The following is a 23,753-nucleotide window of genomic DNA, read 5'->3' as shown; positions in this document are numbered from 1 at the left end:
TATTCTACAAACATCTCCAGATACTTTGAGGCCACAAATCCAATCAAAATGTCTGACAATAGACGGCTGTGAAAATAACGTGAAAGTATCTAAAAAATATATCAGGGAACCATTTTAGTTTTTGTAGCCTTCCTTCCTTTGGTGAAGTGTATTCAGGCATGCCTAAATTCAAAATTGGCCAATGAAGTAACCCCATCCTGAACTTCCAAGTGCAATGATAGTGCAACCTACCCATCCCCTCCCAGAATATAGCTTCATGGCTATATCGCTGGGCATGGCCTTTACAGAAAAAACAAGATTTCCCCATTCTATGTAAAAGCCGTAGACAATTCTGCAAACTCACTCAGTGGAAATGCATCTACGAAGCAACGTCTAACACAACAGTGAGTAGGGAGGCAGTTATATCTGCAAGCACATCTCCCATCAGCGGTCTCCAAACTTTTTGGCACCAGGGCCCGGTTTTGTGGAGCACAATCTTTCCACAGACCGAGGTGGGGGGAGGAGTGCGCAACCTAGATCCAACACATGCACAGTTTAGAGAAGGGTTTGCGCACCTATGAGAATCTTATGCCTGATGATCCGAGGTGGAGCTGAGGCTGTGATGCTAGTACTGGAGAGCAGTTGCAAATACAGATGAAGCTTTGCTCGATCACCTCCAGCTGTGCGGCCAGAGCCATGGACCAGTCCGTGGCCCGGGAACCCCTCCCTTTCATGAAGCAAGGCTGTGAGACAGGACCATGTGATGGCTTAATGCAAAATTGCCACAAGACAAAGAGCAGGTGAAAAGCATGCAGGATACAAAGAGCGCCTTGTAGAAAAATCTTAGGTTACAGGGTGAGACTAGCCGCTCCGTCCTGGGGGGGGGGGAAGGTAGTTCCCAGTAAGGGGGAAAAACGGAGCAACCTTTAAAGCTACCCTAAGTATTCAAACAAGCTTTTGGATATATGGGAAGGAAGGATTAGTAATTACAAATATCTAACCAACAAGTATTTTTAGCCCCTGTATGCTGCTTTCCTTTCAAAAGCTTCAGTGGATACAAATCCCTTCAATGGAGAACAGCACAACCAGAGGGGAAAGGCTTTCCGAAGTCAAGCTCAACAATTACACAGTGACACAGCTACAGTGACCTGCATTGTGTATCGGAGGAAATCAGTTTCAAAGGTGGCATTTGAAACCACCCTGCCTTTGTGCCCAGTGGGGTGGGGGAGCGAGGGAGGTTAAGAAAAAAACAACAACAACCAAACCCCTTCCCCAGCTTATGAGACTGAAATCCCTTTCGCCGACACCTGGCGTCTCCTACACGTTTGCAAAACTCAGCCCTGGGATTCTCTGGAGACAAAGCAGCATTTACAGGGGGAGTGAGGGAAGTTGTGTTTCACATTGAGAACGCGTGGACCTTTGTACCCGGTCCACAGCTGCACAAAAGGAGTAGCTCCGTCACGTGTAGCCTTAGCATGTGGCGGGAGATTCAAGGACCACGTTTATCCGGAAAAAGCCGAAAAAAAGAAGGAAATGCCTTCTCATTTTGCCAAGGAATCCAAACCAATGGAAGCAAAAGGCAACAAACAGCTGTGTTTTTGAACCTCTGGTCTCCGATGACGCTGCATGCATTTCCATCCTGCCTCGTGTGTTAGGCCCTGCTGCTGCTGGAACAGGGGGTGCTTTGTGTGCTGCCGATGCTGTGGCCTGCACTGCTGTTTTCAGAGGGTGGTGGTGATGTGGGAACCTGCTGCCTTCCTTCTGGGTCTCCTGGAAGAAAGGAAGAAATAAACAAAAAGCAAGTTCAGAGTTACATCTACTGTCTTCACACTCTCTTGGCCATCCCTGAAAGGGGAAGGGAAGGAAATTAACAGAAGGGAAGGGAAGTTAAAGGAAGGGAAAGGGAAGGGAAAGGAAGTTAAGGGAAGAGAAGGGAAGAAGGGTCTTCAATTCACTATCATTTATCAAGGCATCTTTGTCCTTGTTCCAAGCAGCTAAACATTGACAGACCAAATTCCCCCATGTTTATTTCCCAAGGGACTCTATAATGAATGTAATTGCCTGCCCCAAAGGTATTCAGAGGGATGCACAATCTAGAAGGCACTTGAATCTGTAGGTCCTGGGCCCAAGTCCAGCCTTTTGCCCCCTTCTGCTTCCTTCCTTCCTACACTGTCTAAAGAGAAAATTTATTTATTTATTTATTTGATTTGATTTCTAGACTGCCCCCTCTCCCCGAAGGGACTCGGGGCGGTGTACAGGTACCAAATTAAAAACCATACAAATAATCATAAATATAGTTAAAATCGAATTAAACTTTAAACCCCTGTACAAATTTATAAAAATTAAAAACTTAGCCTAAGACCAACCCGTGAAATTTAAAAATACAGACTGAGGTGGGAGAGCTGGAATTAGGCCAAGCCAGCTAGATTAAACAGGTGGGTTTTGAGCTTCTTACGGAAGAAGAAAATGCATGAAGAACTCTCTCACTTATTATTCGGTGAAATATTTTGAGGGCTCCTACATTTTTGGCAGCAGGAAGTAGAATCAAGGTTGATTTTTTTTCCTTTTTCAGTGTAACCAAAACAAACTTTGGATTGGATCCTGGGTTGAATTCAAGCGTCTCATTTGTGAGGTTACTTTAGGTATTCTAGGCGCACAAAGTCTTTCCTCACCTTAGAAAAGCTACCTCTAGGTGAGAGAAATCCTTTTTTCCCCCTGAGATTTATTTGTAAAGCTTTCTTAGCTAAAACCAAAATAAAATCCGGGAACGTTTAGGAGAGAGAAGCCACGATTTCTATATATCCAAGTTTGCTGCTTTCATTCCCTTAATAGGGGCCCCTCGGTCTTTCTGCCAGGAAAGCGATTTGCAAAATGTAGAACTGGCCGCATCCCCTGCCGCTGGGTCTTATTACAGCGATGTTGTCACCCAGGCTACAAACCACTCTATTACACTGCCTTGTGCACCAGCCTCGGCTTATCAGCTGCAATCTGTATATATTTTGCTCCAACTCTCTTGTCCGTGAATACCTTTTCGTCTTTGGGGAAAACTGCACGCACAGCTGTCAACATCTAGATGCCAAAAAAATACTGTCTAGTGTTTTTTCCCCCCCTCCCCTATTTCCTCTTGCTAGAAAACTTGCAACAGATGCATTTTTTCCTCTTTCAACTCTGGGGTTATGCCCCCTTGTCTCCATGGCACAGATCTCTGCTGCAATTTCAATCTTTCTTCCGGCATTCCCCCCCTTTATAGAAAATAAATCCTTGATCTGTCTGTGGAACGGCCTGTATTTTCCAATCCACTCACCTATCGCTCTTACAATATATAAAATACAGACTAAAGAGAAGTTTGATTAGTCACTACTGCATGGAAAATTGAGTATAAATAGATGCTACAGTTGAGTGACAGCCCAAATTTCATTCCCTTCCTGATTCCATCATACAGCTAATCATTGGGAATTTGGGAGTCTTCAGAAATATAAACAAAGCAGATGAAATACAGGTAGTCCTCCACTTACAACAGTTCATTTAGGGACTGTTCAAAGTTACAACGGCACTGAAAAAGGTAGCTTACAACCGTTTTTCACACTTACGACCATTGCAGTATCCCCGTGGTCATGTGATCAAGATTCAGAGGCTTGGCAACTGACTCATATTTATGACGGTAGCAGTGTCCCAGGATCATGTGACCCCCTTTTGCAATGTCAACGGGGAAGCCTGATTCACTTATCAACTGTGTTACAACCTTCATGACTGCAGTGATTCCCTAAACAACCGTGGCAAGAAAGGTGGTAAAATGGGGCAAAATTCACTTCACGAACGTTTCACTTAGCAGCAGAAATGTTGGGCTCAATTGGGGTCCCAAGTCGAGGACTACCTGACTGTCAGTTTATGAGCTGCGACAAGCAATGAATCTTATCCACGGGGATTTTTGCAAGCAACTATTCCTTTGAGTAAGGGGACCTGCAGCGAATTTCTGAGGAGAAAACGTACCATTGTACGGTTAGGAAGGTAGATTTGTTTCTTAAAGGGATTCTTACCACCGTTTGTCCGAACACTATTTAAAGGGGATGTTTTTTGTAAATGTCTCTATCCCAGCTATAGACCATAAACAATCTTTAAGCTGCTTATAGTCATATGTATCTTGAGTGCAACAGCATGTTCTTTATTATTCACACTGACGAAGCCTGCCAATATGGCTCCCTTTCAAGCCAATCTGTTTGCTTTTTCTCCCCTCAGTAAACTAAGTCCGCATACGCCAAATGTTATGCGTTGCATTCTCCCTTTACTTCAGTCAGAATGTATTAAAGGGAGTCTTCTAAGTTTCCCACCAAATTATTTGGGGGCTGGGGAGGGGGAGGGAGGAGAAGAGCAGGTTGCATAATCTTGTTATTTGAAAGTGAGAGATCTTCAGAGGTGAAAGTTACATATATTTTAAAGCTTTGAGTTCAGACTAATAAATAATAGGCTGTTCTTGGCCCCTTGCATTTGCTGGATGGACTCGTCACGTACAAGGAAAGGGGTGGGAAGAGGGGATCCGCAAAGGAACGTGTTTTCTGTACCTATTTGTTGAGAACTCCTTGGACATGAGCACAACTTGGACATCTGAAAGAGTCACTTGTATTCAAACTAGGAACGGGAAAACTAATAAAAGCTCAACCAGTGTACAAAGTCGCCGCTGAATAAATTGCTCATATGCTGTTCCCCCTCATCAAGCAGACAAAGAGGATTTAGGGAATTATGCCAAATTGCCTAATCTCTTCCTAGTATAAAGTTGCAGCAGGATAGGCCAGAAACACGTCCAAATGATCAAATATTACCTCAGTAAACCAGATATACATGGTCCAAATACACACTCAGCCCCATTCCCTTCTATTTGCTTAAACACACACATCCTGAGCGAACAGGCCACAATTAATCAGTATTTTCCATCATGTCTGATTCAGGAAGCCATGCTTAATAACTTCAGGTAAGACAGAATGTGCTATTATCATTTAAACTTGTTTTCCATATCCTGGTTTGTTTGGAAGCCACTAGTTGTAGTTTCTGATTTAGACAGAATATGAACCTGCAATTTTCTGGCTTAGTCATCACTTGTATAAGGCAGAATTAAGTAGGAGACAAGATCTGATGGTACAAAACTAAAGGCTGCATAAACAGAGGGATAGAATCAAGATCACGTGAAGTGTTAATACCACTTTATAATGCCTTGGTAAGGCCACACTTGGAATACTGCATTCAGTTCTGGTCGCCACGATGTAAAAAAGATGTGGAGACTCTAGAAAGAGTGCAGAGAAGAGCAACAAAGATGATTAGGGGACTGGAGACTAAAACATATGAAGAACGGTTGCAGGAACTGGGTATGTTTAGCTTAAGAGAAAGAAGGACTAGGGGAGACATGATAGCAGTGTTCCAATATCTCAGGGGTTGCCACAAAGAAGTTGGAGTCAAACTATTCTCCAAGGCACCTGAGGGTAGGACAAGAAGCAATGGGTGGAAACTAATCAAGGAGAGAAGCAACTTAGAAATGAGGAGAAATTTCCTGACAGTTAGAACAATTAATCAGTGGAACAGCTTGCCTCCAGAAGTTGTGAATGATCCAACACTGGAAGTCTTTAAGAAGATGTTGGATAGCCATCTGTCTGAAACGGTATAGGGTTTCCTGCCTAGGCAGGGGGTTGGACTAGAAGACCTCCAAGGTCCCTTCCAACTCTACTATTGTATTGTATTGTAAAACTAGACACTGCTTTTTCCAAACTAACTCTGCTTCATAAATGATAGGAAACAGGATTCTGATGTATCAAGGCCAAGTCGTATACTTTAGAAATAAATGAGGCATTTAAACAGGAAAGTAAGGTGATGTGTTCTTCCACACTCTTGTTAATCTATGGCAGATGTTCAGTTTTAAATGGACCTTCTCCTTCTATTATTGTATTGCAAGCACAGCAGAACACATTTCTTAACTGAAGCACTTCTTCTGTTGTACCAAAGCTCTTCTACTTTATGATTTTAGGAAACACAAACTGTCCTTGTCAGTTGTGGGTTGCAGGCGGTACACCCGGTATGGGCGTACCGGTGCCTGCCAGGAGCACCGGATACCGTTTTGGTATGGTGCTCTGGAGGGCCCACTCGCCCACCGAGCTCCTTGCCTGCATTTGAGCTCTTCGGCGCTTCCGCACAGAGCGCACAGCACCTGTGCGATGCTCCGCCGAACAGCTGGAGCATCGCGGAGGCGTCGCAAGAGGTAAGGATGCATGTGCGCGCTATGCGTGTGTGCTGCGCACGTTCATGTGGTGGACGCCGGGGCCCTTTTGTACAAACCAGTTGCAACGTGAACTGGAACCCCACTTATTAATAATTTCTTCCACAGAGGACCAGAAATTTCTCTCTCCACCCCCCAAATATAGTATCCCCAATTTCTACCCAATAAATAAAGTGGATTAAGGTAATGCAGCAATCTAGATACAAAGAAGAAAAATGTGATTTGGAGCATGTTTGGGCATGCATGTTACATCTGTGGAAAATACCTTAAAGCAAAGTATCTCTTCCTAAGATCTCATTTCAGCTGCAAAAGGTAGCCACAAGAGCTCAGGAAGAGACCATGTTTTAAAATTCTCATATTTTACTCTTTGAAGCAGATCTCTGCAAAGCCCTAATGTGGACATTGTGGGAAAACACAAAAACTGCATTGGAAAATGATGAGAAGAGAAGGGTTAATTGCACACATCAAATTAAGATTCCAATGATTGATACAAGAGGGAAACATTGGGAGGTGCTCTCTTTTTATCCAACCAATTGCAGAAAGGTTAGGATCAATACAGTCATTGATGGTATGTCTCAGTTTTCAGTCATAAATCAACTTTCCTTTATGCTGATCTGAAGGGTCTGTGAAAGAAATTTCAACTCCTAAGAAACCTGCTCACACATTTCCATTCTTTTCCAAGGTTCATTTGATACAATTCTTTGTATTGGTTTGTATTCAATTTTATGTGCCAAAGCTGAGATTTTGTACTTTCATATGTGAAAACAGATAAAATATTAGTATAGCAACCGCTTGGCTACTCTTATCTAATGTTGCCTTTATTTTCAAGAAAGCCACAATCATCTGAACACCTACTTTTTCTTAAAGGTAAAGGTTCCCCTTGCACATATGTGCTAGTCATTCCCAACTCTAGAGGGTGGTGCTCATCTCCGTTTCAAAACCAAAGAGCCAGCGCTGTCCAAAGGCGTCTCCGTGTTCATGTGGCCGGCATAACTAAATGCTGAAGGCGCACCAAACACCAAAGGTGGTTCCTATTTTTCTACTTGCATTTTTACTTGCTTTCAAACTGCTAGGCTGGCAGAAGCTGGGACAAGTAACAGGAGCTCACTCCTTTACACAGCGCTAGGGATTCGAACCGCCAAACTGCTGACATTTCTGATCGACAAGCTCGGTGTCTTTTCCATTGAGCCATCTGCAATGTTTGTTTACTTAACTTGGGTTTTCTCTACCAACTTATACACAACCACAACATGGATCTATCATTATATCATTTGCAATATAACGAAGGTACCTATGATTCTTTGAAAGAAAATCTCAGAGAATTCAGTAAATATATTTACAGATGTTTGGCTACAAAATGGTTGCCTCAGTCTCTATTGGACAAGTTGATATGAATGCCAATTAACATATTTAAATGGTTTTTCATTTTCCATTCAGATGCAAGATACAAAATTCCACCCCTGCTTATGATAGCTACATTTTTCTCTATCCTTTCAATGTATTAGCTGCAATGCATACATCTTAAAATTGCCAAGTTTGAAAAAACACTGCTATGGTCATTTAATATGGTTATATAAATATTCTCAATACTTGAAACTCTTATTGTTTAAAAAGAAATCCTTTATATGAGAAACTATTGATTAGGATAGGCATCTATAATGATCCTTCAGGGACTTTTACTTTTCAAAGCAAATCAATGGTTAGTTAAAGTGGGCAATGTTACAAGTACACGGTGCAATTTGGGAAAAACATCGGACTCACCTGTGCGGGAATAGATAAACCATAAAGCTCCTGTCAGCAGCGCACCTATCACAAAAGCTGCAAAGGCAATTCCCACAACTGTCAACATGTCCAGGCCGTACACAACAGCTGTGAAATTCAGAGATGAGAGAGAGAGAGAGAAATCAACATATTTGCAATGCAGAATCAAAGACATTTTACTTGCATTCAGAAAAAAAAACAACCCAAAAAGTGATGGCATTTTTCCTCCCCTAAATTGCATTTTGTAATCAAGACTTGGCCCCTTTTGGGCTCACCAAATTTACCTCAAGCATTTTTTTGCCTCAAGTAGGCCTGTTCTGCCACTTCCTCTCTTTCTGGGCCATGTCAGTATAGGTAGTCATTGATTTACAACCATTTGTTTAGTGACTGTTTGAAGTTACAACAGCATTGAATAAAGTGAATTATGATTGTTTTTCACACTTATGACTGTTGTAGCAACCCCACTGTCGTGTGATCAAAATTCGGACACTTGCCAATTGACTCACATTTATGACGGTTGGCGTGTCCCCAGGAACACCTTTTGAGACCTTCTGACAAACAAAGTCAATGGGGAAGTCAGAGTCACTTAACAACCATGTTACTAATTTAACAACTGCAGTGATTCACTTAACAGCTGTGCCAGAAAAGTTTGTAAAATGGCTAAAAATCACTTAACATCTGCCTCGCTTATCAACAAAAATTTTGGGCTCAATTGCAGCTGTAAGTCGAGGACTCCCTGTAGATGTTCAAGCTGCATTGCAGATTCTGGCAACACAACAGGAGAAAGCTGGATTGAAAAAAGCGGGTGTGTAGATTTGGGATCACAATGTCAACCCAAAGAAAAGTCTAAACTTCACTATTTAATATATCTTTGGTTAGTGTGGCCCGTTATTTCACAGGAACAAAGCAGAGAAACAGGATGCAATTTAAAAATGTGACTCTCCCATAAGCAGCTTCAGCCCGGTTAGATTTCCTGCTGATTTCTGCTTGTTTTTAAGTTGGAAAAACCAAAAATAACCTACTCCTCTAATTTTAGCCTCCTTAGTTTTGAACGCATGTACCCCTTACGGTTGTGCCTTTGAGGTAAGGCAGGATAAACTCATTCGAATAATTAAATGAGGCCTCTGCCAATTCTCTTCCGTCTCCCCAACGTCTTCAGCAGCATATTAAGCGGGGAACGGAAAGGCTGTCAACCGAGCGGGAGTGCCAGCTTGAAAGTCAGCAAGTACACAAATAGAAACAATTGTTTTTCACGATTTGGCAGCAGTTTTAATTACGGAAATTGGTTCCAGGCTGTAACATGGAGCCCTTACTGAGAGAGGCAGGATAATCTGTGTGAGCGTACATCTGGTTCCTGAAAGCACGGCTTTGAACGTGTGCTGAGCAACGGCAGTCACTTCCAGCCATTCCCAACTTTCACTCCTTTTATGCAAGGATTGTTTGAGACTCATTAATTTTTATTGAGGTTCAGCTCAAAGCGTCACATTTCTAGGGCTGTGATGGCAAACCTATGGCAGGCGTGCCAGAGGGGACACCCAGAGCTCTCTCTATGGTGCCCGCCATAGCCAACTGGCCTTCACATGCACCGGAGCTTCGAGCGTGCACTGGTCAGCTGATCTTCAGGTTTCCGGCACTCCGTTGCACGCAAAGAACAGCTGACCGGTGCATGCACACATGTGCACGGACGTGCGTTCCAGTTTGGCCACCTCGGTGCCGAAAAGTTTCGCCATCACTGTTCTAGGGTCTCCACTTTATCAGGACACTTTTGCTTGTCACTAATTGCACTGGAAGGCCATCCTAAGACGGAGTGCTGGCCATCCCTCCCACTGCTTGATTCCCTGTTCACAGTGAGGCCAACACCACAATATTATGTATACAGGTAGCCCTCGACTTACAACAACAATTGGGGACCAGAATTTCCATTGCCAAGCTAGGCTGTTGTCGTGTGAGTTGCAGCTGATTTTATGCACTTTTTTTGCCATGGTTGTTAAGCAAATCACCATGGTTGTTAAGTGAATCGTGAGTTTGTGAAGTGAATTGGACAGTTATTAAGCAAACCCAGATTCTCCCTACCGATTTTACTTGTTAGAAACCAGCTGGGAAGATCACAAATCATGATAGCCTCACCCTGGGATGATGCAACCATCTAAATCACGAGTGTCAAAACTCACATGACTTATCACAACGTTTTTCGCCTTTGTGGAGCCGGGGTGGGTGTGGCCTGCACGTGATGCATCCGTTCCACAGGCCGCCAGTTTGACACCCCGGTCTAAATGTTTGCCAGTTGCCAAGCGCCCAAATTTTGATCCTGTGTCTGTGGGGAAGCTGGGACCGTCATAAGTGGAAGGACCAATCGTAAGTCATTTTTTTCAGTGCCGTTGTAACTTAAATGGTCACTAAATGAATAGTTGTAAGTTGAGGACTACCTGTACTTAGTTTTGTTTTTAATTCACGAGGGTGTCGTACAATTTCATTTCTACATGGCCGGTGGAAGCCTTATTTGATTTTAAAGAAATAGCAAAAATAGCAAAGCAGCAAGCAAAGATGGAGACCATGGATCTAGCCATTGGTGAATCTCATCCACTAATCACCATACTTTTGTTAATTTAGATATTATTTAGTTTATTTTATGGATAACACTATGTATATTTACTTCTACAGCCCAAGATGGAGAATCCTTGGCTTAATCCCCTTTTCCAGAGCAAATATCTTGAGACTCAGATGCATTCCATGGTAAAATGGGAATTTGAACCTGAGGGCCTAGTGCCTCTTTGGCAGTTTCCCTACATGGGTTTTCTCCTAAAAAAAAAAAATCCCTGCTTCTCTATATAACTCATATATTCAAAAAAGAGTGAAGAGAAGAGCAACAAAGTGATGAGAAGAGCAACAAAGACAAACTAAATCGTATGATGAACGGCTGAGGGACTAAGGAAACTACTGTATGGCTACCTAGTGAAGAGAGGCTTTCACAGAGGGGCTTTCACAGAGAGGAGGAGGTGAACTTATTCTCCAAAGCACCTGAATGTATAACAAGAAGCAATGGGCGGAAACTCATCAAGAGGTTTTCAAGAAAAGATTGGACAATCATTTGTCCAGGATGGTTTAAGGACCCCTGCCTTAGACAGGGGGTTGGACTAGAAGACCCCTGGGACCTTCTGTGATTCTCTTCTGTCCTATTCTATTCATTTTTTCTAGATGTACTTCTCTAAAAACAAGGAGGATTATATATACTTACACGCTGATCCTTCAGAAGGATTCAAGTGGGAGGATTTATCTGCCAAAAAAGAAAAAAAGAAAGACAGAAAGAAAATTTTTTATACCCAACAGAAATTCTTAAGTAGAATCTGTAACCTAGTAAGAAATCCAGTTAACTGATCAAATTTGAGTGAGAACATAAAGAAGAGGAAAGGAAATCCTTTCTATCTTGTTAAGTGTCTTTGGTGAAATTATCTTGAAAAAATCAAGCAACAAAAGTTACCAGGTGCTGCCCAATTATTGCCAAATCACAAGTATTGGCTTTTTCTGTAAAGAATTAAATTTCACCCTTGGGGCATTTATGGTAAAACAGATGTGGTTATCCCAAAGACCAAAGAAGTAAGAGTAAGTTGGAGACATGTAAATCCAAGGCATTGAAAGAATATAGAGGCAAACTAATTTTATTCCCAAAATAGTTTGCATAAAATAGTTTCTCCCAATTGAGAAGCCTTTCAGAAATGACACAGAATTCCCTCAGTCACTGCTGAGAGAGGAAGCCCATAGTTTCTGACTCTGATTGCAGAAGACAGGCGTGACATCAACCTAGGTTTTAACCGTCATATTAATATTAATTAATAATCTACATTTGCTTGTTGGACAATCTATCATATCCATGAACCGCGATGGCGCAGTGGTTAGAGTGCAGTACTGCAGGCTACTTCTGCCGATTGCCGACTGCCTGCAATTTGGCAGATTGAATCTCACCAGGCTCAAGGTTGACTCAGCCTTCCATCCTTCCGAGGTGGGTAAAGGCAGTGGTGAATTAACCATTAAGCGGACTAAGCACGTGCTTAGGGCACCACAAAGTTGAGAAAGAAAAATTCCCAATGAAGATTGGTGCAGTATGTACAAAGGAGGGGGGCACCAAGATTTGTCAGTGCTTAATCCGCCACTGGGTAAAATGAGGACCCAGATTGTTGCGGGGAATATGCCGACTCTGTAAACCGTTTATAGAGAGAGCTGGAAAGCAATTTCAAGCAGTATGTAAGTCTAAGTGCTATTGCTATGCTGCTCTCTGGAACCTTGGAAGGCAAATGGGTGATGCCAGAGTAACAGAAAATGCAAACTAACTAATAAAAGAAAACCATACAATAGCCGACAAGTCAAACGTTTCTAATTGTTTCTAATTTCACTAGGATTGAATTCATGGCATGCCCTACAGAGCCCAACCTTGTAAGATAAAAAAAAATCTGGAAGGATTTGTTTTCTCTTAAACATGCAACTATATTATCCTCGATCACCATTCATGGCACGTGGGTAACACGTGGAGAGAAAAGGGAGTTGTGGAACTGAACGTTCTGTTCTGATTCTGAATCTAAGGTGCCTCCAAGTTTCTTTATTTGGCTTCTAATGCAGATCTAACAGGAATGGATCCAAGAATATGGTTTGTAACAATGCACACAACCAATGGCCTGTTTTGCATCAAAATCTGTGATAACTAATGTCTTGGAGATGCGACTCTTATTTAATTGTTAGCATTTCTAAGCCTTACAAATTTGCTCTTAGTTCATAGTGACAATTAACCCCAAGGGCTTGAGTCATAACCAAGAGGGTAAGTGGCAGTAAAGACACACTGTGCGAATGCTGCATGCTGGTGCCCATTAAGCTGAATGTCTGAAAAATTCTAGGACACATTCCAGTATGCATCGCACAATAAATCTTATCAGGCCTTAGTTCGCTATGTTTATTATCACACACTTTTCTCTTCAAAAATAAGAAACATCTAAAAAAGATCTATAAAATATTTGGTCCAATTTAAACTACAGAGGTACTAGATTCCTTAGAGAATTGAACCCAAATGACATCCATTCTGGCTGATCCAATGAGGCATTTTGTTAGCTATTGAAATTCATGAGAGATTATAGATACGGCCAGAAAAACACAAAAAAGCAAGCATTTTAATTGCATTGTGCACAGAGACCAAATCTTTCAGAGTTGTCCTCAGTGGATTCATTTGTGTCAAGAATAAAGATTTGCAAAAACTCCTTGCAGTCTCAAATAGCTAAGCAGAAACAGTTGTCCTTCTCACACCCCAAGCAGCGCACCGTGGCATACCATCAACTGCTTAAATGCCAAGAAACGCTCTCTATGTGACTGAGGTTAAGGGATTTCTGATCTTCATCTTTTTTTAAAAAAAAAATCCCTTAGAAAGCATTCCAGAATTTCAAACAGCCTTTGCATAGAAGTGAAAGATTTTGATCTCCATCTGAAAGCACCGAAACCCTCCAATTAATGTGTCACATCAACACCAAATGGGAGCATGCAAGGCTGAGGTTTTAAAAATAAGTACAAATGCTCATGTTTGCTGATGTTGTTAGAAAGGCCCAAAGAAAGATTATTTTCATGTACACATGCATTGTTAGTTGAACTCCTGGGTTTTTGTCATCCAAATTAATCAACCCTGATTTTGAAAACAATGGTTAGGATCCAACTTCCATTGGTTAGGATTGGCTGTGGTGCTTGCCGTGTTTAATCACCTATTGCCTTTTAAACTATATTTTATAGTCATCTTTTACTACATACAGTATGGGGAGATTATATTCTGTAATTCTCTACCATTTTTCCACTCATGAAGTGGGTGCGGGGGATGGGCAGGAGAGAAAGGAGAAACAACAGGGATTTATTTAAAAACAACAACAACCAATTCCAATCTAGGATGAATAAGGTAATGTCGACTTAAATAGCTCTTTCCAAGCTGGTAGCTATTATGTTTGTGTGTGTGTGTGTGTGTGTGTGTGTGTGTGTGTGTGTGTGTCGGGACTGTATATTCCTGAGGTAGCAATAATGCCTGAATAATTTGGGACAGAAATCAGATTTTTGGATATGGATTATGTTCAGGTTTATCAATGTGCTTCCAACTACACAATGAAAAGAACCTTTATATACAACATCGTTTATGTTAGGAATGTAAGCTAACAGTTGGGTTAGCAATATATAAACCAGGATGGTAGTACTGTTGCTTTAAGTACTGCTGCAATGTGATTGGTTGCTGTTACCTCAAGCAGCCATAAGGGGGAGACAGAATGACTGTTAGCTCTCTGTTTGTTAGACGCTGATCGGTGGATGTATCGTGAGTTACTGTGTTTTTGCTACTATTTGCCTAAACTGATTATTAGATACTGGACTGTGTTCAAAGGCTCATTCCTTAACTGAGAACATTGACAACCGACTGACTGAACCGTGTATGACTTGGACTGTAAATTGAACTCTGAATACCTCTATATTTCCTCATAGTAAACTACTATATTTTATACTATTCGGTGTCCCTGTATGCTGGTTTGTGTGTGTTCTTCCATACCACTCTCATTACGCTTCTCTGCACACTCGCTCTCCTAACAGGGAGCTTACTTACTTAACAGTTTATTAGGAATGTTTATTGCACTCAGTTATGGAGAGGCAGTTTTCAGATTTCTGGCAGCTTCAAATAAAAAAATAAATTAATACATTGCATAGGATTGTTCCTTTTCTGATACAGACAGAGAGAAAGGGGGAGGGTCTATAGAACTAACAAATACATTTAGGGAGACAACAAGGGTTTCTTTGTAGTGCAATCCTCTTCTTAGTTCTACCTGTGCAAATAATTTTGGGTAATCAAAACAACTGCAAATTTTATTTGAACATATGAAACTATTCATATGTTAATATCGGATGGGTCCGATTAACTAGTTAACTGAATTTGGTTACTTTAATTGGTTGGAAGCCTTGCATACCTTAGAAACCCTTAAATTCTAAATATTATGAGAACAGCTATTTTTAAGAAAAGTAATTACGTGGGGAAAATAAGTCAATATATAAAGTAGAAATGTGGGTTGTGGGCTGTGATGTGAAGCACCAAAAAGCAAGTTGCATACAGTGGAAAAGTTTTATCCAAGCAGATGGACGGTAAGGAAGCTTTAATATACAAATAAGGATAACAGAGAATAGATCACTCCGAGGGTCATCTAGAGATTTGTTATTTACTGTATATCTTTCCTCCTCTTGAAAACATAGATTAATAGTCATACAGACACAAGGAGGAAAAAATGATTTCTTTCAGACAATCATTTCTAAATATATACAGCCATTTTCTTTGTGGCCGTAGTATTTATTAATAGAAACCTACAATGCTACGGAATATTTTCAATATATTTGAAGTTCCGTTACAATGTATAATTAAGCATTTACAGTCCCAAAGAAAAAAAATTATACCGCTTTCCCAATAGCTATAGCATAACGAACAGCTGGAATCAATTGTGCAGCGTTACTTAATGTTTATGAATTCCATATTGTTACATAGAATCAAAATACATTCCTTTATGAACCCTTGGCCAAAAAGCATTTGAAAGAAGATTTAAGGGAAAAAAATGAGTGCAAACAAGTATTAGTGCTTAAAAATAATGATGTCTTATAAATCAGAATAATAATATCACCAGACTGCAAAATTGTATGTGCCGGGAGGCAAATTTTTATATCGAGATTGAAAATATATTCAGTACCTTCTGGTATCCCTTTAGTTATCACAGCAAGGGGTTTGGTGAAGGTTTTCTTATTTTGCATCATTGCAAAGATCATATCCACATTAAGAAAGGTGCAAGCTTCATCTGGAAGGATACACTGCAAGATGGAGAGAACAGACAGCTTGTAAGATCAGGAGCTCACGGAAAATATTTACATTATCACAGCAGATGTCCATCAACATCCATCAGTGTTTAGTAATATTTACTCAAAAAAAATGAAACTTAATAAAAAATATTTTCCACAAATGCTTGAAAAAATTCCTCTCTGTTACATTTCAACTTTTCTTTGATACTTGAGTTACTACCAATCCTCAAAGCTGCAGAGAGTCTCTTCTGGGCAGCGTCCATACAAATCCACATGTTGCTTCACAACTGTGTTGAAAAAGTTCTTCTGTTTCCCACCCCAATTGCTCTTTTCATTAACACAATGAATACAATAGGTGATGAGATTATTCAAGATGATTGTTCATCTGCTGTAAGACTGTTCAATTTTTTTTTCTCTCCCAAGTGGAAAAGTAATATTTCCCATTTAGAAAAGATGCTGATTATTTTAATGTTTTGGAACAAAGAGACTTTTTCCCTGCTTAGAGATGTTTACTACATCTCTGAAACAAATATTCTGAGATAAACAAAAAAAAAATTGCAGGAATTAACTTTAAACACTCATTTATTTTCCTTCAAAATCCTCTGAAGCAGTTCAACCTGATAATTAACCAGTAGAGGTTCAGAAACAATAGCATTATTTTTATCTCAGCAGGATCTGGAAAATTAATGCTAATGCATTGTTTACGACAAATGTGATGAACACCGAATAGTTTTGGAAAATTTGAACCGCTTAACACAATTTCTACCCATCATCTATAACCATTTAGTGGAAAATATATATCATGCTGTCAAAAGCTACAACAGTTTTCATTTTGTTTTCAGTGGTCATTGCATTTAAGTGTCTTGAATAAATAAGATAATAATGAAATACACGTATCACGAAGTTTGGGAGTAAAGTGATGGATGGTATCAGAATTTTTCACACAGTTGAGATATGGGAAAAAGACTTGAAATAAATTATTTGCATCGATATGTCCTGATGACAATTTTAAAGAAAACAAAACACGTGTTTGCACAAATTGAAGAATTATTTCCCTGTGTTGTGATTAAGAGGTTATGTTGGGGGCGGGGGGGGGAGATGATAACTTCTTCAATGGCTCAAGGGGGCAATTCTTTCAAAAAGGTGAAGAACCACTGCTTTAGACTATTCTACGCGTAGGATTTATGTGGTGCCTGGTTGGGTGTGACTTCTTACAATCCAAACAACCAATAAGAAGCACACCCAACCAGTCACCACATAAATATTATGTATAGAATAGCCCAAAGCACACATTCAGTTGGAGAGAAGTCCCCAGAGGATGAGCTCCAGAACAAGTCTTAAAGCTTGGAAGATTAAACCTCTGTTCCCAGTGCCTGACCCAAATTGGAACCTGCAAGTAGCTTCAGTTCACCTATGTTCAAATGAATTAAACTAGTGATGAAGATGGCCTTCTTAAAAGAGAATTTTTCACCTCCCAGAAATGTCCAGCTAACATGGCATACTGGTGGGACTGGATGACCTACAGTCCAACAAGGAACACACAGGTTGGGCAAGATGAACAGACTGTTAGGATAACTGAAACAAGCCTGTTTTATATGCCTGAGGAACATCCTGGAAAACACAGAATATTCTTTAGAATACAGCCTAATCGTACAATGGGGAAAATGCTATTGGCAATTACAGTCCAAAGTCTTGCTACATAAGATCTTCCAAAACCGATCATCCCTTCTGACTCAAATGCTTTCAAGAAACAAGAATTGTATATAATATTCTTTATAGAAAGTTTGTTTTTAATGTAAAAAAGAATGAGACAGAGGAGGAAGCATAGAAAAATGGGGGAATAACAACAAAATACCTATTAGGTTACATACAAAAAACACCATTCAGCCACATTTTTAGAAAAACCATTAATCCTTGACCATATGAAATAATATTCATTGGTCTTTCCTTTATGCTGGAAAAGAGCCAACTCACAGACAGAACATTCGCATGAAGCCATACCTCAATATTATAACAGCTCCAAATGCAGAGGAGTAGCTTCATACTGTACAAGCTATTCTGGAAAAACTCACCATTACTCATATAGAAAATGTATTGGTTAACATCATCTGTTGCAAATTGGTTTAACCAATCAGTCACCCTTATAACTTCTTTGGCTGCTCTATTGTAAAGTAGCTTCCAAAACTTAGCACTCTCCAACTATGTAACTCCCAGCCAAGGTCTAAGGCTGGGTTTCTTAAACTAAGGGCCATGATCCCCCTTAAGAGTCACATGGCCAGAATCATGTTAAAACAACAACAACAATTGGGCTTGCAGAGGCAAAGAGAACATGACAAAAATTAGTTTTGTGCTTTTTCTCTGTAAGCTGGTTGTTGGTTCATCCAAGGCAGAACATGAGCAAGTTTTGACTACATAATCTCTAGGGCTGTCAAACTCCTTCTGCATACTGATCTCTACCTTCCCTGTTCAAATCTGTAGCAGGAATTTGCAAATTGCCAAATTTGTGACTATCTGCAACTTATAAATTGAAATTACAGTATAAAGAGTATATGTTTATTTCTTGCCCAGCTCTAGCTTCAATAAAATCAACAGTGTTTTTCATTATTTTAGTCCTGATATTGAAAATCTGAGAATCTTGGCTTTCTCTTTTCTCTTGATTTACATTAAAGAAGCAAATTCTAAGTTTCTTCACCCTAGTTAACCTGTCAGAGTTGTTGCAATGTGGGTGTTGCACATTGTACATGATTGATGCTCTCAGAAAACAATCTATGCCCACCTTTTTTATCAGATCCATACGTTAAATCACAACCAATGAAGTTCTGGCCTAAGTTTTAACAAACTCTTAGTGGTGGTGTAGATTGCAGAACAAGGTAATTACAGATGTGAGTTTCTGTGTGCCAGAGAAAGAAAAAGGGAGAGGAATCTTTTCACAACTTACCTGAGCTAATCCTGGAATATCTTTTTCTCTTTTCGTGCATAAGGTCACCTCACAGTGTAGAAAGAGAAGAGAGCTGTTGAATGTGGATTTGAACAAGAAGCTAAACCGCTTTTTGTCAGTATGTGCATTTGGTACAGGAAAATTAGCTTTTGGAACATTGAAGAATCTTACAGACTCATCTTTAGGACAAACATTTTCAATAATGGTATATTCTGACATTCGGTCAGGATAGGAATTTGGTGAAAGAAAGCAAGTTTGGATTACAAAGCCCAGGGATCGTTCAGCCTTTGTCAGAGAAATCTGCACGAGAAAAGAAAAATAGATCATGCTACATTTCATGTTTTGAAGATTACATAGCAATATAATAAAGTCAGTCAATCAGATGTTGAGTACCTTGGTTACCCTCCCACTTGGATAATCTGTAGAATTAGGAAATTTTGGTGCCTTTCATTTCCCCCCACATCACCAGGGATTTTAAGAGTTATAGTCCAAAATATTCAGGAGACATTTTCTTTCTCCTATGGTAACCACCATTTTAAAAAGTGGAATAAGGAAATATAGTTTTATAGGTGTAATATCCTCAAAGTCTTTGGCGTGCTAAGTCATGGTGTTTTTTGCAGTTTGTTCAATAAACCTTAACTGGCTGGGTTGGTATATAATGCCAAATCAAATGAAAACTAACTGCATTCTATTTTAGCATAGGGTGAGCTCATTACCAAGAGGAACTGCACTCTTATAAAGTGTGGTGACACAGATTTTGGTTGTCTGTAGTTGGGTGTGAATGTTAGTTTTTTCAGAGTCAAAAATGATCCACCTGATGCTAGAACAGGACATTAATAAATTAAGGAACAAATGAGAATTTTATCTTCTACCCCTTAAAGAAAGAGGAGGAGAAAGAGAGAGGCACTGTTGTGTATTGAGTTTGCATATGATACAAAGCAGTTCTTGGAATTATTTTCATAGCTCTTGGTTGTTCGAAACCACCCAGAGATGCTTGAGATGGACGGCCATATAAATCTTTCAAATAAATAAAAAAAAAGGAAAGAACTGTGCCTGCTCGTGTTTTAAACTGTGCATGCTCATGCATGTGAAATCAGTTTTGCTGTCAATTTGAAAAAGAAAAAGATGAAACAATAGGGCATTATTTTCACGAACGACTCTTATTTCCAAGAAGACTTGATGAGGAAGACACACGTTTTGCACTGGACCTGCCATATTACTAAGATTCCTTGGTCTTTACCACAAAAGTATTATCTTAATTCAAGATCGGTACAATTTCCTTTTTGCAAAAACCGCAAGAGGACACATCTGTCTGCCAGAGGCAATTGAACCAGACCGGCTTAGGACGTACGAGAACAGCCTTTTCTCAGTTACCATGTTCCTGAAAAACAGTCTCATTGATTTCTATTTCTACTTGAGTCGATTACCTCAACAAAAATCTGGCTGTTGTCTGCAACAGAGAAGAATCCTTGAACTGGAGTCCGAAAAAGCTCTGTCTCGTAGAGTTCCATTCCAAAGGTGGCATTGCCAACACGTATTTCAGGTGGCCAGAACTTGGAAACCTTTGAATCTCTGGGTTGATGGAATGTGCAATTAAACTAGTCCAAAAACAAGGAGATACATTTATTGAAGAAGATAGCAAAATATATAAGGGGAGGCAACAACAGTTGTAGACTCCACATGGCCTCCCAATTATATTTTTATAGCCCCTAGAATCCCTTACGGTCTTGTTGCCAAAACACCATATTTCAGCAGCCTACTCTTCTGCCATTTTATTTTTAATGTTTGGAGACTTAGGTTAGATCTAAAACATTTCAGTGATTTGATGGCCTAGTTCCATTCAGTCAGACATTGTCTCCATAAAGACCCAGACATATACACCAACACCCCCACCACAAACATATTTCAAATATGACTGATTCACAAGCATTTTGGAAAGGGAGAAAAATCAAGCTTTCTTCAAAATTGACTTATCTCCCCACTGCTTTGGTTCAGAATGTTTTCTTCTTATCTTATTTTCTTGTCTAGTCCTCTCATGAGCGGTACCATAAAGTCCTCATGAATACACACAAACAAACAATACTCTCTGACCTCATTAACATCCATGTAAATCTTCTTCATTAAATTTATGGCAAGAAACACATACATTCTTAGATACAGACAACCCAACAGAAATGAAACATTTTGGGTGAATTTATCATTTTGAACAAAGAACAGATTGTGAGATAGAATAAATGAAGAAAGCCTAAAATATTGGGAAGCTTGTTTTAAAACCAAAAAAGGCTATTTGGAAAGAAAAGATTCACTGGGAAAACAAAGAAACTATTCACACATTAACAGCATGAAAAACTGATATTGTTTTGAAATTGGAAGGAGAAGGTTCCTAATCCAATAAAAGATATATAATTCACAGGTGCACGGAAAAGTGTTTCAATCAGCCCATGCATCATAAATGATGTTTATCAAATACTTTAAGAATCAAAGTTCTAAGAAAAGATATCAGTCTTCTATATTCTCAAGCCAAATGATGGCTAATCAATACATACCACAACAATTACAGGCCGACTGAAAAAGGTGATATCTGATTCATCCGTATCCCCAGGGAAACCATTATCCCCCGATTCCATGTCTTCATAATCAACTAGCCAACCACTAGCTTCAGTTGATGGTGACATCTGGATAACAATCTTTAACCAAATGGAGAAAGGGAGGAAAAAAACCAACAACAACTGTCAAAGCTTTGGGGTTCTGATTCCATCTAACTTGATCAGAAACATGGCAGGAAAAGTTGGTTACAGGAAAGATCTAATATTATTGATAGTAGAGAGTACGGTCTGTTACCTGCTGTTTTAAGCTTATCTTTGTTTTCCATGCAACTATTGTTTGAAACGTTAGACCAAAATAATAACCGCATTCATAGGAAATGCCCTCTGCTTTCCCAAATTTTAGCCTCTTCCTGGGGATATGCTGACTAGACAGTTTCAGGAAGTTTACAGATTGGGGAAAACTTGCTTTAGTTTGTATACAATATGCAAACAGAAGAAGCCTACGCAAAAGGCTATACAGGTAGTCCTTAACTTACAACAGTTCATTTAGTAAACATTCAAAGTTGCAACGGCACTGAAAAAAAGTGACTTATAATCATTTTTCAACTTACGACTGTTGCAGCATCCCAATGGTCATGTGATCAAAATTCAGATGCTTGGCAATTGACTCATATTTACGACAGGGGTCATGTGATCACCTTTTGCAACCTTCTGACAAGCGAAGTCAATGGGGAAGCCAGATTCATTTTACAACCATGTTACTAACTTAACAACTGCAGTGATTCATTGAACAACTATGGCAAGAAAGTTTGTAAAATGGGACAAAATTCACTTAACAAATGTCTCACTTAGCAACAGAAATTTGAGGCTCAATTGTGGTCGTAAGTTGAGGACTACCTGTATGCTCTGTGTCAACTCTGTCGGAACCCTGGCCCTCTGGTCAGCAGGATAGCTTAAGAACAGTTCACTTTAACTTTTGCAGTTGATTACAGTTTATTTAAACTGTGATTGCTAGTTTGCAAAGAACTTGTCAGGAATTGGTCAAAGGTAAATGAATGCTGACTGATTCTTGTTCTTTTTAATAGAGAATAAAAAGAGGAAGTACATATCATATGGCAAGTTTCTAAATGATGCTGAACATTTGTCTAGTAGGAAGATACTGAATATTACTATTAGAAAGGACTACCCCAGGATCTCAACCCCTTTATCTTCCCAGTCAGTCAATTTCTCTACCTGCATCATGGTAAAAATAGGCTTATTGTTTGACTTCCAAACCTGGAGTGTAATAGAAGTAACATATTGGCTTTAAAAAGCCGTCTGAGTATTGGTATAGAAATGAATATACCAGCAGTTTGACTTCTCTTTCTGGTAAAACTATAACATTTACTGCATTTCAAAAAAGCAATGGTTCATTGAACTGGACTTGCATATATCCTACTTTTTAATAATCATCACAGTATTCAGCAGGCAAAGAGCTGTAACTTTATAATACTTCAGTATTTCTTTTTTTTGAAGCACACACAATAACAGAGAGTTTTCTTCTTTTTATTTTTCTTTTGTATTTTTTCCTCCCTGCTATACACATTAAGTCTTTACTGCTTTTTTTTAAAAAAGCAAAATAAAACCCTTTCTCAATTTAACTCTACTGAGCGCATTACTCATTTTCTACTTGCTTTTCATACACAAATGTCCCCTCCAGGTTCTTGTGGGTTTCCAGATGATGCAGCATTTCTTCAATTTAGTTCTACCTTTGTTTGCCCACATGACGGATGGATGACACACGAAAGGTATTTTGACATTTTTCAGGCATTTGCTTCATAATTCACTGCCAGTTTCAGTGATTTAGAAATTGGTCCGAGTACTAAGAAAAATCTTTTGCTTTTGAGATCAACTTAATGTTTAAAGATAGCAGTCCAACTGCTGAGTTGAGATCCAGATGTGTTTTTCCACAGCCTGTTGATCTATAGTTTTCGTTGGGTACATCTCTAGATCAAATGCCAAAAACTCTAGCCAATAAAGGATTTTAAATGGCCTTTTGAAAAAAAAATTGGATAAGGCTATGTCTGATCAGGTTGCCCTAGCTATATTTGAGTTGGACAACAATTTTTTCTTCATCTGCCAAAATTGTCACTATGTGCTGAAATTACAAAAGCCAATAGCTATGCTTGTTTACCTGAACTGGCCAACATCCACCCAAGTCACAGTGAAAATGCTGAACCAGACTGAAAGGAAAAATCTTACTTGGGCATAATAACGTGCATAGCTGCTTACACACTTGGAAAAATCAATTGGATTCAAATTTCCAGCACCAAATATACATTAATATTGAAAATATATTTGACATAACTAGCATACATCAGGAAACACTCTCTCCCAAAGCATATACAATATAATTTAACTTAAAATAGAACTTATTTTGGAATTGCCAAGTTAC

The 23,753-nt window shown here is 39.5% G+C and overlaps 1 protein-coding gene across 3 annotated transcripts in view; it reads right to left on the bottom strand.

The window, feature by feature from the left end:
* Positions 1-1,496: 1,496 nt before the first annotated feature.
* TGFBR3 (transforming growth factor beta receptor 3) overlaps positions 1,497-23,753 on the bottom strand; it is a 156,878-nt gene continuing 134,621 nt past the window's right edge. For 2 of the 3 annotated variants that reach the window (XM_081949001.1, XM_081949002.1), the window contains exons 11-17: positions 21,320-21,460; positions 20,201-20,371; positions 18,774-19,073; positions 15,730-15,847; positions 11,235-11,273; positions 8,000-8,107; positions 1,497-1,749 (exon numbers count right to left, since the gene is read on the bottom strand). In XM_081949001.1, coding sequence (XP_081805127.1) covers positions 1,631-1,749; positions 8,000-8,107; positions 11,235-11,273; positions 15,730-15,847; positions 18,774-19,073; positions 20,201-20,371; positions 21,320-21,460 — 996 coding nt within the window. In that variant the 3' untranslated portion in view covers positions 1,497-1,630. The remainder of the gene's footprint in view (positions 1,750-7,999; positions 8,108-11,234; positions 11,274-15,729; positions 15,848-18,773; positions 19,074-20,200; positions 20,372-21,319; positions 21,461-23,753) is intronic. The other variant, XM_081949003.1, reaches the window with a different exon arrangement.

This window comes from Natrix helvetica (genome assembly GCF_964273705.1).
Source record: "Natrix helvetica genome assembly, chromosome: 3".
Taxonomy (NCBI): Eukaryota; Metazoa; Chordata; class Lepidosauria; order Squamata; family Natricidae; genus Natrix; species Natrix helvetica.
This window is presented reverse-complemented; position numbering and strand designations above follow the sequence as displayed.